The sequence below is a fragment of the Barbatula barbatula genome (genome assembly GCF_947034865.1).
Source record: "Barbatula barbatula genome assembly, chromosome: 21".
NCBI classification, from domain to species: Eukaryota; Metazoa; Chordata; class Actinopteri; order Cypriniformes; family Nemacheilidae; genus Barbatula; species Barbatula barbatula.
In genome coordinates this window covers 463,862-481,420 of record NC_136784.1, presented here as the reverse complement: position 1 = coordinate 481,420, position 17,559 = coordinate 463,862, and the positions used below count along the sequence as shown (strand labels likewise).

General features: G+C 38.8%; 3 protein-coding genes across 3 annotated transcripts in view; all 3 read left to right on the top strand.

The window, feature by feature from the left end:
* Positions 1-1,056, top strand: part of glmp (glycosylated lysosomal membrane protein) — a gene marked incomplete at its 3' end in the record, with an annotated part of 3,678 nt that extends 2,622 nt beyond the window's left edge. Inside the window, 1 exon segment of the mRNA XM_079485009.1 lies at positions 925-1,056. Coding sequence (XP_079341135.1) covers positions 925-1,056 — 132 coding nt within the window.
* LOC306910106 (sodium-dependent neutral amino acid transporter B(0)AT1-like) lies at positions 7-8,780 on the top strand. The gene is made up of 12 exons (XM_079484348.1): positions 7-68; positions 1,916-2,056; positions 2,126-2,263; positions 2,342-2,523; positions 5,077-5,187; positions 5,290-5,402; positions 5,478-5,606; positions 5,691-5,847; positions 5,933-6,137; positions 6,718-6,877; positions 7,006-7,168; positions 7,773-8,780. The coding sequence occupies exons 2-12, from the start codon at positions 1,924-1,926 to the stop codon at positions 8,022-8,024; spliced, it is 1,743 nt and encodes a 580-aa protein (XP_079340474.1). The 5' UTR covers positions 7-68; positions 1,916-1,923; the 3' UTR covers positions 8,025-8,780.
* A 141-nt stretch (positions 8,781-8,921) lies between these two features.
* On the top strand, positions 8,922-17,028 carry LOC306910107 (sodium-dependent neutral amino acid transporter B(0)AT1-like). The gene is made up of 12 exons (XM_079484349.1): positions 8,922-9,265; positions 10,174-10,314; positions 11,138-11,275; positions 11,402-11,583; positions 11,653-11,763; positions 12,135-12,247; positions 12,469-12,597; positions 13,985-14,141; positions 14,216-14,420; positions 14,495-14,654; positions 15,993-16,155; positions 16,233-17,028. Exons 1-12 carry the CDS (start codon positions 9,091-9,093, stop codon positions 16,443-16,445), a joined length of 1,887 nt encoding a protein of 628 aa, XP_079340475.1. The 5' UTR covers positions 8,922-9,090; the 3' UTR covers positions 16,446-17,028.
* The last annotated feature ends 531 nt before the right edge of the window (positions 17,029-17,559 follow it).

Genomic DNA, 17,559 nt, shown 5'->3' with positions numbered 1-17,559 from the left:
TGGGCTTCTGTGTGGGTCTGGGGAACGTCTGGGAGGATTCCCGTACCTGTGTCAGAGTCACGGAGGAGGTAAGACAGAAAACTTGACAGACACACTGTAATGATGAATTACCGTGTGTTCTTCTGTTGTGTTCTGAAGAAGAAAGGCATACAGGTTTGAAATGATGTTAATATGAAAATAATTCTCAGAAATACAGAGGAATATAGAAAATGTAATATTGAAATAAGTGAATATATCTGAAAGAATGATGCACACTTTTTAAGCAACATGTAAATGTAATAATATGAGCAAGTTTCTGAGTGTGGACTGCTGTATATCAGAGTAAAATAAGAGTTGATGAGTGTAACGTGTTTTACTTTTATGTGTGTAACACACCCACTGATAGTCCACTATCATAAAACCTGGACACGGGATCTGATGGGCTCTAACGACCACTTTAGACAATTACAGTTAATCATTAATTCAAAAACCAGGTGTGTACCACGGTAAAGAACACTAAACCGCACACGTTTATCAAGACATCAAAATCAGATGAACATTTCCATTAGGAAGAACAATAAACATCTCTTCATGTGTTGACAACATTTCATTTCAACTTATGCAGACTCTGATCCAGAAACATTCATCTGAGAATCAGTTCATGTGAGGAAGAAAAGACAGAATTTGGATTGAATTTGGTCTTTCCTAACAGGTCTTCTGTTTCTCAGATGATTCTGGTGACATAACTCTGTTTTTATTGTGCATAGAATAAAACACTGATCAAATGTACCACTTAACAAAACACATCACCATTTCTACCGATCTATTAATGCAACACATCTGAAGTCCATTGAGTTATTAAAGAACCAATGAGATGTTTCTAAGGGTTGTGAACACACACACACATTGTTATGTTGATATGGATTGAGTTTGTTTGTGTGTCAGATGAAGGTCAATCACCTCGGCTTCTTCTGTTTCTCTTCATGTGAATGTGAGCTGCTCATATCCACGTGTGGACTTTCAGCTCAGAACTTTGATAAGATGACGGCACATGCAGAGGATAAAGCCATGAACTAAAACTGTGCTGACATCACACGACACCAGAACAAAACACACAATCAACTCCTAATATTAAAAGATCTCATGATCTATCAGAGCTTCATTTAATGATGATGACACATATTTCACCTCTACACTGAAATAAAAACATGAAAACATATATACATCGGTTGCTCATAATAAGGTTGCGTATGCTCAGCATAATTTATGTTCAACAAACATGATTTGTATATCTTAAAAGTTACATATTTTTCAATTTAACATTCTCAACATAAATGTTTTCAGTTAATGTTAAACATTGTCCTTTATCTCTAACACAAAAAAAGTATAAACAAACTCCTCTAAATCTCAAAGATAAATGAACATTAAACCCTAACAAGTGTTTCTCTTTGCTGAAAAAACACATAAAACATCACTTCATTAAGAAAGAACTCTCAAACTGCAGTCTTACGCAAAGCATGCTGGGAAATATAAATCTAATTGTAACAATTATATGTTAACACAACACAAATCATTGTTGTAGAGCAAACATGAATAGATTAAGTTAGATAACTGAACATCAGAAAATCATGTTGTGACAAAACTCTACAAACATTTTGTTGATTTAAACTTATTTAAATAAATCAAATTAAACATTCCTTTTTTTTTCAGTGTAGTACAGAGCTTTTCTTCAAGTCAAATATAAATTTAATTGCAGCATCACAGTAGAATCACCAGTGTTAAAAAAGGTCAAATTAACTCTTGTAGTGTATATGTGTGGATTATATGTACACTGCAAGAGTTAATTTGACACTGGTGATTTTACTCTGAACATTATAAATCACTGTCACGGCTTGTCATTAATTGCATGGAACTGTTTTCTTCTCACCTGTTTCAGGAGCTTTCATGATTCCGTTCCTGATTCTTCTGGTGCTGGAGGGAATTCCTCTTCTTCATCTGGAGTTTGCCATCGGACAGAGACTCAGGAAGGGCAGCGTTGGAGTCTGGACCGCCATTAACCCGTATTTAGCCGGAGTCGGTGAGTATCAGATCAGACGGAACACATGTATGTTCAACAGTGAAGTGTGTAAACTGACTGTGATTTCAGGGATCTCATCTATGTTGGTGTCGTTTCTGGTGGGGATGTACTATAACACCATCATCGCCTGGGTCATGTGGTACTTCTTCAACTCCTTTCAGGATCCACTGCCCTGGAGTCAGTGTCCGGTCAATGAGAATAACACAGGTACATATGGACGTGCATGACACCAGCGTTAACAAAACAAAGTTTGTGTATTAATGAAAGTCTGTGTGTGTGTGACAGGGCTGGTGTCTGAATGTGCACGCAGTTCTCCGGTGGATTATTTCTGGTACAGAGAGACGCTGAACACCACGTCATCTATCGGAGAGTCTGGAGGAATGCAGTGGTGGGTGGTGGTGTGTTTGGTTTGTGCCTGGACGCTACTGTGGGTCTGCTGCATCAGAGGAATCGAGACCACCGGCAAGGTACACACACGGACCATCGAACAACCGATTTGGTTCTTGTTTTGTATCGTGACATCTACCCGAGTGAAACAAGTTCTTAAATGAGAAAAAAATGTAGGGACTTGATTTCTTCCGACAACTGATTGGATCGTTAAAAAGTGAAAGATTTAGGCTACGTCCGAAACAGTACGAACTGAATTTGACTAAGTACCCATCGGCCGTTAAAACACTATGTTCTGTTCATACTGCGTCCGCCATGTTTTATGGTCATCCGGCTTAAAGTTTTCTGCTATGTTTATTTGATTTACTTTTGAAATGTGACTGTTGCTCAGCTCCTGTGGCATCATGGGATAGATAAGTGTCCATCTGATCCACACTCACAAATCTCTCAGGAAGTAGTAGATCATCCGGGTAATTCTCGCCTACTGTTTTTTGCATACTGACATACTATTCATGACTCATACTCATTTTCGCCTACTATATAGTATGGAATTAAGCAATTTCAGACGCAGCCATAAATTCAATGTATGCTAATACGTAGGACCTACGGCGTAGCCTGACGTGCACGTCTCCAAAAGTGTAACAACGCATCAACTCAACGTGGACCGCAAGCAACCCCTCCCTCAGGTATAAAGCTCAGTGAAGCGTCATGTTTACTCAAACGCATTTCCGAATGAATTATCTAAGTAAATTATTTGTTCATCTGTTTTTAACATCTCAAGCTGCAACAAAAGTGACTGTTTACTTGTCGCTATCGCTGCTGATGCTTCTCAAACTAGCTCCTTCTTCTTCGGCTCTTGTCTTGGTTACACAAGTGTGGGCACTGACACCTAGTGGACATTGCCTGTCAACACGGACAACGACGCAGAAGTATATATGAAAACCGACACGTAGCCTAAAGCGTAGAGGATCCGGCGTAGGTCCATCGCAGAAGTAAAAATCGGGCTTTAGTTTGCAATCTGTCAGTCATTGCCCTCGTTTCGACATCGAGAGGGGGAGGTGGTTAACGTTTTTGATTAAATATTACACCTATGGATTACATATGCAAATTAATTTTTAAAAATAATGGTGTGCACGGATAAATTATTTATAACAAACACTTCACCGCTGTGTAAAACAATAAGAATTATCTTTAATTTCATGCCGACTTTGACCACAGCATAAACCCAATATGAACGTTTTGCTCCACAGGTTCTCTCAACCTTCATTTGTTTTGTCAGAGGTGTAATGTGTGAAAATATTGTTTAGCATCAGACAATAATAATCATTAAACACTCAAAGGAAAACAGTTCAAAGTGTCCAGCGGGGACAGCGTGTGTGTGTGTGCGCGCGTGCAGTGTTGCCAGATTAGGTGGACAATTTCCAAAATAATATGACAGAAATGTATTGCAATGTCAATCAACGATGATAATAACCATTTTATATCCTTAACGTGAAGTATGACAAGATGACAAAATATAATAAAAACCAGGAAAACAGATCAATCATCAGTTGCATTAAAGAGAGAGAGAGTTGCAAAACATGACTAATATGTCCAGAAACCACATCAAAGCGACAATCAAGAAATTAACCAATGACTTTAACCTCAAAAAGTGCCCACTATAATGAACCTGAAAGCAAGGCGTTCGTGAAGTTCATGCACACACCACGGCAGCCATAAACGTGCAATTCATTAATAAATACAGAACAGAACAGCAGCAACAATACACGCTGACCCTTGAGACTTAACATCTGTCAGAACTACAGTAAGTCTTTCGTCAAGTATATCAAAACATATACAGCAGCTGTGAAGGACGAGTATGCCAGAGCACAGTCTGTATAATGTAAAGCTGTGCTGAATATGCTGATGATGAACAGAAGTTGAAGGCTATAATCCAATATTCAGATGTTTATTGAATAATTCAGTGCTCTGAATTCAGAGTCTTCGAGTCGTCTGTCACCAGATGTGTAATCCATGTTGTAAGATTTGAGTTATTCTCCCTACCGTGCAACATATTTGGGCCACTTTGGCTTTGCGATCGCTTCAATTGACCAGATCTGGTCCTTTATGGCACCAAACCCCGTCACTCAGGAGTCATCACATCTCAACTGTAGATTGATTGACAGGTCTCCCTATCCCAGACCTGATTGGATAAACAGAACAAATTAGGGCTGTGTTAAGGAATAATGTGTGTATGACTGCACTACACATTCTTTTCAAACGTTTTGAAATAACAAGACTAAATAAAAGCAAGAAAAAGGCAAGCTGCTTGGGCGGGTTTTTAATTTCACAAGCAGCACAAATTTTGTCCACCCGCACAATCTGGCAACACTGTGTGCGTGTGCACTGAAGCGACGAAGACACGCTGTCATTTATTAGCACAGCAAACATCACCTCAATCATAATCATCAACCTTGTAAATATACAGACACGTACACGAACCTGAGGTTTGTAAATGAACAATAAGACTAAACCAGAATAAAGTCTAAATAAACCTCAGTGTCTCACGTCAGATGGTAAAGAAGAGATGGAGGTCGTGATTAAAAACAGATAAAGATAAAACAATCTCAACCCTTCTTCATTCTTGTCTCCAGGCCGTCTACATCACCTCCACCCTGCCGTATGTGGTTCTGACCATCTTCCTGATCCGAGGTCTGACCCTCAAAGGTTCCGTCAGAGGAATCGAGTTCCTCTTCACACCAGACGTAAGCTCACCCAACCATTCATTCATAATCCTCTTTCTTCAGTGGAACCCAGTTTGTCACTTTAAAGAGATGTTTGTTGTCTGGTGGTTTTGTTGTGTTCAGTTGGACGAGTTGTTAAACCCGTCGACGTGGCTGGACGCAGGTGCGCAGGTGTTTTACTCCTTCTCTCTGGCGTTTGGAGGTCTCATCTCTTTCTCCAGCTATAACTCTGTGCAGTGAGTACTGTGAACCATCAATCTGAACTCATTCATCTCTATCCAGCTTCATATGTCTTGTCTGTGTCATTACAGTAATAACTGCGAGCAGGACGCTGTTATCATCTCAATAATAAACGGTCTCACATCCATCTACGCTGCCATTGTCATCTACTCCATCATCGGCTTCAGGGCGACGGAGCGATTCGACGAATGTCTCAACGGGTTTGTGTTTCATTCCCGTCTGTTGTGTTTGAAGGTGAACCGAAGTTCTGTTTCAGCAGTGTTGTGTTGTGTTCGTCTGTGTAGGAACATTCTGACGCTGCTGAATGCGTTCGATCTTCCCGAGGGAAACATCACAGAGACAAACTACCATTCAATGATTCAGAATCTGAACAGCACCGCTCCAGACGCTCTTCAGGAACTCAGTCTGAGGACATGCGACATGCAGACGTTCCTCAGTCAGGTCTGGACGTTCTTCGTGTATAAAGCAATGGTTGTGTACGAGTCTGGGTGTAAATCTGCTTGCTTCACGTCTGACGTGATGACAGGGTGTGGAGGGCACGGGTTTGGCTTTCATCGTCTTCACCGAGGCCATCACCAAGATGCCGGTGTCTCCTCTGTGGTCCGTTCTCTTCTTCATCATGCTCTTCTGTCTGGGACTCTCCACTATGTTCGGCAGCGTGGAGGGTGTGGTGGTGCCGCTTCAGGACCTCAACATCTTCCCAAAGAGATGGCCTAAAGAGATCTTCACAGGTACACAGAAGAAATCCTGATGTTTTCACGTGATGGGGAGGGCTGGGGTAACGAAACACATGTAACTTGGTTACGTACTAAAAACACTAAATTTGTAGTATTTATAGAACTGTATTTCATTACAGTTACTTTTAAATGGGTGGTAATCAAATTACAGTTACGTCCAAAAACGAATTTTAATTTCATTTATTTCATTTTAAACATTAACAGTCAAGTCATGTAAACAGCAATCTGTGATTCTCTGACAATCTGCAAAACCATCCTAAACTACAGTTATGCCCCTTCCACAATATGCAAAATTTGAATAATTGCAACAAAATTTATAGAAAATTCATGTTAATTTGATTTGTTTTAGTACTGTCCTGAAGAGGGTATTTCACACAATAGAAGTTTACATAAAGTCCAGAAGACAAACTGACTACATTTATACTCAACACTGTTTTCATGTTTTGTGATGGTTGTTTGTGAGTGTCTTGTTTAAGTCATTTTCAAGGTCATTTAAGGTCACTTTTTCTTTAAGGTAACTTCTTCTGAATTCATTTTAAAGTAACCCTCCCAGCCCGGCACGTGTGTGTTTTAGGGATGGTGTGTTTTGCCTCTTTTGGTCTGGCTGTTATATTCGCTCAGGGTTCTGGTAACTACTGGCTGGCGCTGTTCGACAGTTTCGCCGGATCTATTCCTCTGCTGATCATTGCCTTCTGTGAGATGATGGCAGTGTCTTACATTTATGGCATTGACAGGTCAATATAAAACACACAGAAATGTACTTTTGCACACTTGGAATTGAATAAAAACATTCAGAGATAAGTAAAAACACAGAAAGAAATGTTCATGACATACTCACGCATGTGTGTGTGTGTGTGTACAGATTCAACGATGATATTAAGTTCATGATCGGACACAAGCCCAACATCTTCTGGCAGGCCACATGGAGAGTCATCAGTCCTCTGGTGGTGCTGGTTATCCTTCTCTTTTATTTTGTTACCACTGTAAGCAAAGACCTCACTTACATCGCCTGGGACCCTGAATCTGTACGTACACAACATTTACATCTCACACACTTTCATTCATATAGACTAGAACAGGGGCTTTCAAACGTTATGATACCAATGACCACAAAACAAAATTAACCTTTTGTGAGGGACCCCATTTTAAAATACATAGCTAGATAAATAGGATTTTATGAAGACAACATACTGATTCTAAACTTGAATAGTTGGCTTTCACTTGGAGTGCAAATAAAGAACTATGGTGAGAAAAACTCTTGAAATATGAACATTTAGGAATCTGTGTAGCAAAAAAGCAGATAAACACTTGAAACAATCCTAGCGTTCAGTAGACATGTTTGTTACATGTTTGAAATGACTGAGGACCCCTTGGAACCCGTGTCCTAGAGTACACCTTAACAAACAGAAGATGTCTGTAAATACAATTTCCTGTAACATCATTAAACACAAATATATACTGCACATATATATAAAGGCTCTCTGAAATAAATGGAAAAGTAGAATAAATCAATATAGCACAGTTTATTACAGCATATTTATTTTGACCTTTATCCAAAAGGTTTTAAACATCAGACATTATAAAGTGTTCATCTCTCTCAGATGTTATGTTGTGTGTTTATATTTACAGGTGAATTTTCCCGCTCTGGTCACACTGTATTACCCCGGATGGATTTACGCCATCATCTTTCTTTTGTCTGGAGTGCCGGCGTTGTTTATTCCCGGTGTGGCGCTATTCAAACTCATCCAGAAACACTGCTGCAAGAAAGAGAAACACACGGCCGAAGCCATCAGCTCCGTGTCTGCTCCGATCCACATGAGCGCTGAAGCGGACAAGAGAGATACGGACATTTACACAGTTCATTCAGACAATCACAGCTAAACCAACATCACACACGACAGAGAGAGAGAGAGAAACCAACTCATACTCACGACCACAAGAACACAGAACTGATCTGACATCAGTGATACTGTTTAAAACCATTCCTCTCAACACAAAACTCATGTTCTATTCTATTTAATGAAAATGTTTGTGGATGACTTGGACTGAATTATGTAAAATAATCAAATAATAAGAGTTCAGTAGATTGACTTCTGGATAAAATGACCTGAGAACATTTCTGTCAATTTAAGAGAGAAGTGAAGATGGAGTTTTATTTATTTGGGATTTCTTGTTTTATGGTTTTGAGGAGTTTTGAACCGTATTGTGTGTACAGCATCTCTCTCTTTGATTGATATCATTTACACAAGTTTACAAACACGATAACGCACTTAGCTGTAGATGATACTGATGTGTTTCTGTTGTGTTGCTGACATGTATGTGTTTTTATACAAACCACAGTCAACGTCTCCGCAAACATTCAAAGAATATCTAATGTAAATAAAACCACCACAAAAACTCCGGCTCACACTGAACTGAAGGTTGTAAGACCTGTCCGTGTTTCTGTTCTGATGAACATATTCTGTAGAAATATTAACTTGCATATTATAATGAAATATTACATAACATAATTATATACAAATGTCGTCCTATGCAGGAATATTCAATGACATTCATATATGCACCGTATATATTCTATTCTATTATTCTGATAAGCTATTTTACAGTCACAAATAAGTAATAAATTCAATGTATGTGTATGAAAGTGTGATCCGTTATGTATAACATTAAATCAGATCAGCACTGTCATTTAAGAGAATCAGGTCACATTTATTGAATCTGTCCCAACGTTTACTACGCATTAGTGAACGAACAAACAAAAGGTCAATTACGTTTAGATTGTGAGTTAATAAGCATTCCATGACCGTGGTTAATCTGGTAAGGGTCGAACGATCATTCATTAATAATCATTATGTATTAACCAGCAGTCGAGATCTGCTGAACAAACACTTCACACATCTGAAGCATCTGAAGAACACTGAACAACATTCACTCACAAACAGAGGAGATGAGGATGAAGCGGATCCCGTCTCACGCTGAGCTGGAGAAGATGGAGAAAGAGGAGGCTGGAGAGAGACCTCAATGGGACAATAAAACTCAATACATGCTGACCTGTGTGGGCTTCTGTGTGGGTCTGGGGAACGTCTGGAGATTCCCGTACCTGTGTCAGAGTCACGGAGGAGGTTCGGCTCCATTATTATTATTATTAGTTACGTCACTGCCTCATTTTATTCCTGTCTGGATATAAAACAACAACAGTGCATTCATGTCAGATGTATATGTGAGGATGTTCAAAACTGTAGTCAGATAATGTCATAAAATATAAGAACTGCTTTCTGGAAAAGTTTAAAAGATTAATCTGAATCTATACAGACATGTTCAAACTTTCCTGAAGTGAAATGAGAAAGAAACATGTCATTGAATGATAAACTTACAGGTTAAAGAGTTATTTAATAACCTGCCGGAGATCATCAGTTCTTCACCCAAAGAGCAAAAATCTCTCATCATTTACTCGCCCCCGAGTTGATCCACATTGTGTTCGTTAAACAAACATGATTTTTATATGTTAAAGCTTCATATTTTATGCTTTCATTTCACATTCTCAACATAAGTGTTTTCAGTTAATGTGACATGAAACATTCTCTTAAATCTCTAACTAGAAATGAAGGTAAACAAGCTTCAAAAATGAGTAAACAACAGTAACCACAAAACTTACACATATAACAAACTCCTCTAAATCTCAAAGATAAATGAACATTAAACCCTAACAAGTGTTTCTCATTTATCATCGCTCATTTTAAAACAAATAAAAACATTACACTCCATTTTGTAAGGTCTATAAACACCTCTGAACACATAGTTATGTGTATTATATTGTATTTCTGTCAATAGATCCTCAATAAAATTACACAACGGACCTTTTGGAAATCGCTCATGTCTGATTAAAAATAAAATAACAATATTTCTATTTTTAAATGAATGTCAATCTGTCAATCTATTGAACATCTGATTATTTATAGAGAATCCCTAAACTGGAGTTTTATTTAGAGAGTCATGTCCGATTGATTGTGTGATTGTTCTGATGTTTCAGGAGCTTTCATGATTCCGTTCCTGATTCTTCTGGTGCTGGAGGGAATTCCTCTTCTTCATCTGGAGTTTGCCATCGGACAGAGACTCAGGAAGGGCAGCGTTGGAGTCTGGACCGCCATTAACCCGTATTTAGCCGGAGTCGGTGAGCCATTATTGCTCACAGTTTTCTCTTTCACAGCTCAAGAGATTTGATGACCGTTGTGTGTAATCAAAGTGTCAAGTTAAGTCTCAGAAGTTTCTCTTAAAATGAAGAGATGTAACTGTGTAAACAAATGAAGTGTATGGAGGTGTAGATTCATATAGATTATGGAGGTTAAATAATCTGGATTTTAGTCAATTTGATGAGTAATGTTTGAGATCTTGTTAACACTTCATATTAAGGAACCCTTTATGAAGCATTTATAAATGTGTTTATTAGTGATTAATAAGTCATTCACAAGTGCATTATAACTATATGAATAACGAAATACCCAAATAGTGAGCAGGTATAAGAAAAACAACACAACACCCCACAGTGTCCAGTCTGACAGTCTACAAACAACATCAAGATAATAATCAAACTGCTTTCTAGTCAAATAAATGAGGAATAAATACATTTATTAAGCATATATAACATGTGAGTTAAACATGGCTCACTATTTGGCAGGTATTTCTATAGAATCGCTCTTTTTATTCATGCATTAATTACTGCTTCATAATGTATTTGTAAATGACTTATTAATCATTAATGAACACATTTATAAATGCTTTATAAAAGATACCTTACTGGATAGTGTAACCAAGACCTTTTGATTGCAGTTTTGACAAATCTGAGCTCAGTTTGACTCATTATTGACATCTCTTCTCAAACTCTAATGAAGGGAACATTTGTGAGATTTCTGACTCCTGAGACACATGAGACATCACTCTGACTGTGATGTCAAATTTGTAGGATCATGTTGTGTTTCAGTAGATGTGTTTTTCAGGGATCTCGTCTATGTTGGTGTCGTTTCTGGTGGGGATGTACTATAACACCATCATGGCCTGGGTCATGTGGTACTTCTTTAATTCTCTTCAGGATCCACTGCCCTGGAGTCAGTGTCCGGTCAATACCAACGGAAACGGTACATACATGTCCATTTCATGTTTCATGTCTTGCGTTATTTTCATGGCTGTTGTAGTATGCATCCTGTACTGATGTAGACACCAGAGGCGGCCCTATGGATGATGTTCTGAGTCTCTCGCTGCAGGTCTGGAGTCAGAATGTTCCGGCAGCTCAGCGGTGGATTATTTCTGGTACAGACAGACTCTGAACAGCTCGGCGTCCATCGAGGACTCGGGTGGTTTGCAGTGGTGGCTGGTGATGTGTTTGTTGTGCGCTTGGACCGTGCTGTACGTCTGCTGTATCAGAGGCATCGAGACAACAGGAAAGGTAAGAAACACATGTGCTTCATATGATGAAATCTTCCTCACGTCTAACCTTTGACCCTGCCCTGTCCAGGCCGTGTACATCACTTCCACGTTACCGTACGCCGTCCTCACCATCTTCCTGATCAGAGCGTTGACTCTTAAAGGCTCGCAGAATGGAATCCTCTTCCTCTTCACTCCAGATGTATGTCCTCCAGTTCAAGCAGCGATTGTGCACAGTCAGTCTCACACACACACATACTTGCGTGGTTTACCAGGACTCTCCACAGACGAAATGATTTTTATACCGTACAAACTGTATCATTTATTCCTTAACCCTAACATCACAGAAATCACATTTAGCATGTTTTTTAAGCGATTGAGTTGACACAGGAAGTGTCCCCGTTAAACCATGTTTACCTTGTTATACACATGTCATTACACAGAGTTTTCCTCGTAACCCATGTACACAAGCACACACATCAGTCTCACACACGCACACACACACACACATATCAGTGTCACGCACACAGACACAGAGAGGAATGATATACGTGCTGTCATACATGTGTTCAGGTGAATGAGCTAATGAAACCGGCCACGTGGCTGGACGCTGGAGCTCAGGTGTTGTTCTCGTTCTCTCTGGCGTTTGGTGGTCTCATCTCATTCTCCAGTTATAACCCTGTTCAGTAAGTCCAAAAGAAAGAAATGACACCAAATTTACATTTAATGCATTTATCCCAAAGCGACAGCATTGTGTTATACGTCTGTTTCTGAATACGTGCACTCCCCTGGGATCGACCCATAACCTTGACGTTGCTGGCGTCATGATCTAACCACTGAACCACAGGAAAGCTCAACCCCAGCATCACCTTCTTCTTCATGTGTCACATGTTTTACTCTCAAACAGTAATAACTGTGAGCAGGACGCCGTCACCATCTCTGTGATCAACGGCCTGACGTCTGTGTACTCCGCTACTGTCATCTACTCCATCATCGGCTTCAGAGCCACAGAGAAATATGACGACTGTTTGAAGAGGCGAGTATGCTTCACACAAACCTGTCAAGAACATGTTATCCCTCATCAAAACAAGTACACTTCAAGTTGATTTGATTAAGTATACTTGACAAACTTCAAGTGTACTTTTAACTATATTTCAGTATATTAGCTTACTATTATGCAGTAAACATACAAATACGTACTTTTTTCAATACTACTTGGTACTGAAATGGTCGTTTTTAAGTTCATAAAAGTGTACTTTAAAGTATGCTATAAAGGTAGTAAACTTTGAGTACATAACTATGTTTACAATGACATTTTTCAATTTCAATACTTAAATACTTAAGGCACACTTTTGACTTTATGAAGGCAGACTTTGAACTCTCAGTATACTCTCAGTAAAAGACGAGTTTAGTAGTTTTCTTTAGGTGAACTAAACATCATACAACTAACTTTGTTTACCATTTGATATATTTATTTAGGTATGAATTGTTGTACTTGTAACTTAGGTCTACACTGGTTGGGATTGTCCCGCCGCACTGCGCCGCATCTAGTGTGGACAAAATGTCAATTATAACAGGTTCTTATGCGTTTCATTGTCTCACATCGCACAGCGTCTGGTGTAGACACGGTGTGAGTGTGCTTCAAGTAGATTTGAAGTATATTCCCATGATACATGTGTAAAAAGAAGATCAGTTTAACACATCTACTTTTAACTACAAAGTCAAGTACACTTGGAATACTTAATTAAAGCAATACAAGGTCATATACACTACATCGCCCTCCACCCTTGGTAAATATGAGCAAAGAAGGCTGTACAAATAAATCTGCATTGTTTCTCCTTTTGATCTTTTATACAAAACAAATCTACAATATTCCAACATTTCTTTAAAGTAAAGCAATCATATTTACCAAGGGTGCCAATAATAGTGGAGGGTACTATATACAGCGTAAAACTTTGCAGAATAGATAGAATAACTTGAAATATCTACGGTCACTTTTCTTGTTCTGTAAATGTATCGTAATCGTAATCGTAGTTTTAAATAGTTTTACTAGAAAACCAAATGAAAGCACTCAGGAAGAACGTCATTTCTTTGCAGTGTTGCTGTGCTAATGCCAGTTATGAGACCAGTCTCTTCTTGCTCATCTCAAATCTCAAAAGTCAAAGTGTTTTCATTTTGATTAAAGTGAAGTTGAAAACTGTACTACGACAGAAGTAAGTAAATCTACAATAGATTACTGTGTTTTACAGTACAGTATGCAATACGAGGATCAGATAAGCTTAAACTTGTCCATCAATATTAGCATACATCAGTGTTATATTCCTGAGAAGTACACACTAATAGTATCCATACTCTTTTGAGCTCTAGCACACTTGAACAAACGATAAGAATACCAAAAGTAAATCTCACAAAACCTCTCACAGGAACATGCTGACGTTGATGAATGCGTTTGATCTTCCCGAGGGAAACGTCACAGACGGTAACTACGGCGACGTCCTCCATCATCTCAACATGACATCATCAGAAGTGATCGCTGGACTGAAGCTGAAGACCTGTGACTTGCAGACTCTTCTCAGTGAGGTGTTCACACACATCGTTTCTTCTCATTCATCATCTTGAGTTTTGTGTTTGCGTGAGTGTGTTTGCTTGTTCAGGGTGTGGAGGGCACGGGTTTGGCTTTCATCGTCTTCACCGAGGCCATCACCAAGATGCCGGCGTCTCCTCTGTGGGCCGTTCTCTTCTTCATCATGCTCTTCTGTCTGGGACTCTCCACTATGTTCGGAAACATGGAGGGTGTGGTGGTGCCGCTTCAGGACCTCAACGTTCTTCCTAAGACGTGGCCTAAAGAGATCTTCACAGGTACACACATGGTCACAATGTATGTTTGATGTATGATGAATGTTCTCTGAGCTCTCTTGTGTCGTGTGTTTCAGGTCTGACGTGTCTGGTGTCTTTCCTCGTGGCTCTTATATTTGTTCAGTCGTCTGGAAACTACTGGTTGACTCTGTTTGATGGATTCGCCGGCTCTATTCCTCTGCTGGTCATCGCTTTCTGTGAGATCATCGCAGTGGTTTACATCTATGGCATCGACAGGTACAGTACAGAACATCAATCAATTTCGGAAAAAATTGAAAAATTGAAAGCAGTTTATTCTATTGAGGTACAAGCCATACACATGACATGATAATCTGCAAATCATTCAAGTTTGAATCCTGATCATCTGTTGAGAAGGCTGTCGGGTGCTTTTGTCATTAAAGACAAATATAAAACTTTTCTCATCATTAACTCATCTTCATCTCAGATGTACTGTACGTAAGACTGAGATGATGTCATCATGAGTCAATAAGATAAGAAAACTTCAAGAGGAAAACTTTAAACTTACTCATCACACACTCTTGAAAATGAAGGTGCTTAAAGGGAACCCGGTGTATAGAGAGATGTGTGGCTTAATGTGTTGTAATAGCCTTACACTTCTAGCATTTGCCGTTAGAAACACATCAAATATTTTCAATTCTTCAAACAATCCTAAATGTAATACTCATATTAACCTGAGGAGGCCGCCATGTTCTTCTTCAATGACGTAAACTTAACGTTATTGTCTTCTATCTCTCTCTGTCTCTCTCTCTCTCTCTGTCTCTCTCTCTCTATCTGTCTCTCTCTCATTAGCTGACCGGGTCTAAAATTCACATGTGCTCTAATACAGAATAAATAACCAAACCGCAAGCATCTTATTATTGTGTTTATCAGTATATTCTCATCATGTATGAAGTATATGATTATGGTGGATGCTGATGTCTTAAAGGTGATAGTTTAATGCATGTTTACCTTGAACAGACACTTACTGATACTGAACACGTTCTTCTTTTACGGCAGGCTGTCTTGTGTCAAGAGGTCATACCGCCACCTACTGTCCCTGTGTGTTTATATATCTGATCTTATGTTTGACGTGTCATATTTTACTGTTATATATGAAAACATGTGTGAGCTTCGCTGTTGCCAAAGAGAACATGAGTTAGACGTAAATATGGCGGCTTCCAAGTAAAAATCTTTTTTAAAGTTTATGAATACTGTGACAGTTACACTGTTTTTTTATTTAACAATTATAAAGTAAATGCCACCGTTCATATATTATGCCACATATCACTCTAGTATGCCCAGTGATCCTTTTAAAAGGTTGCCATAGAAGAACCATTTTTGGTTCCACAAAGAATCATTCAGCCAAAGTCTCTTTAAAGAATCGTCTCTTTCTTACCTTCCATGTTCTTCAGAGGTTCTTCAGATGTTAAAGGTTCTTTTGGAAGATTCTTCTATAGCATCAAACAGTAAAGAGGAAAGCAACAAAAACAAGCGCTACACAATATGACAACCATTTTTAGGTCTGTAACACTTTCTTCCTCCTACTAAAAGTCTGTGGTCTGGTTTCTCTTTCAGGTTTAACAGAGACATCGAGTTCATGGTGGGACACAAACCCAATCTATTCTGGCAGATCTGCTGGAGATTTCTCAGTCCTCTCATCATTCTGATCATTCTCATCTTTTACTTCATAACTACAGTCCATAAACAGCTCACGTATACTGTCTGGGATCCTCACTGGGTACATCACATCATTCATTCTTCACTGATGTTCTGTAATGAATCACATCTGAACGTCTTTCTTCTCTTTGACTTCAGATGGATTTTCCAACTCTTAAAAAGTTGGCATACCCTGACTGGATCAATGGCATCATCTTCATACTGGCCGGTGTTCCCAGTCTCCTCATCCCCGGCGTGGCCATCTTTAAATATCTGTGGAAATGTTTCCGCTCAAGAGAACATCAACTGAAAGCAGAGATATGCATCAGCGTTTCTGAGACACTTCAGATGAGCGATAAAACAGTCAAATAATCGACACCTGTTTCTGAGACACTAACCTGTGAATCTGTGTCTTTACTTTCCAACCAAATGATGGAAAATCAGACGTCGTGTTCTTTTCACGTCTCTTAAGTCTTGCATCATGTATATTTACAGTATGAGTAGGAAGAGAAAATGTTGGATTCGTGTAATCTAAAGGATAATATACATTCAGATGATCACACAATATCTCTTAGACATGTGACGCAGTTACTGTACTCAATGAATAAATCAACAACTGGACAAACAGTTTAACTTTATTATTTGAACTATTTGATTGAAGAATGTCACTATTGACAGATCACAATACTGGAATTGTCCATGTATGTATGTTACAGTTTTTCTCGATGTCTAACACACATTTTATAAAACAATTCAGCTGAAAATGTGATGTTGAGGGAATGACTGAGGGGTTATGGATTTGTGTTTAGAGTTTCGAGAAAATGAGCCATGATTTCAAGAAATGCGTTTAAGGAATCAAGAAAAAAGTGTAAGAGTTTCAGCAGTACTGTGGTGTTGTGAAAGTCTTTATTAAACATGTAATGACTCTTATCTTTCACTAATAAATGATGATCAGACTGTGTGCTGGACAATAGTGAAGGGCTTTTATGAGGGATTAGGGGTACACGTTTATAATCACACACACACACACACACACACACACACACACACACACACACACACACACACACACACACAAGGTGCACAACTCATAAACAATTATCAAAATGATATACAATTCAAACAGAAAGGCAATATCTCACAAACTCAAGGTTTCACCTACAATAATTATTAACCAGTGACGTCACATTAACTTCAGAATCACTGGTGTCTGCAGGACATTCATTTACAGTTTTTACACTGAACACAAACACAATATAATGATGCAGAAGATGAATGAAACACAGCATCTCTCACAGAAGAGGATAAAACTACAGAGACATTCTGATCGTATACTTTACTGTTTGTCATTTATTACCGTTTTAAGGTGCACAAGCTGTGGTTAACTATTGAACTTGAATAAAACAACACACTCATGGTATCTGAATATTCATACCATCCAAAACACTTTTCATAGCTTATACTGCTATTACAGTGCATGTGAAAT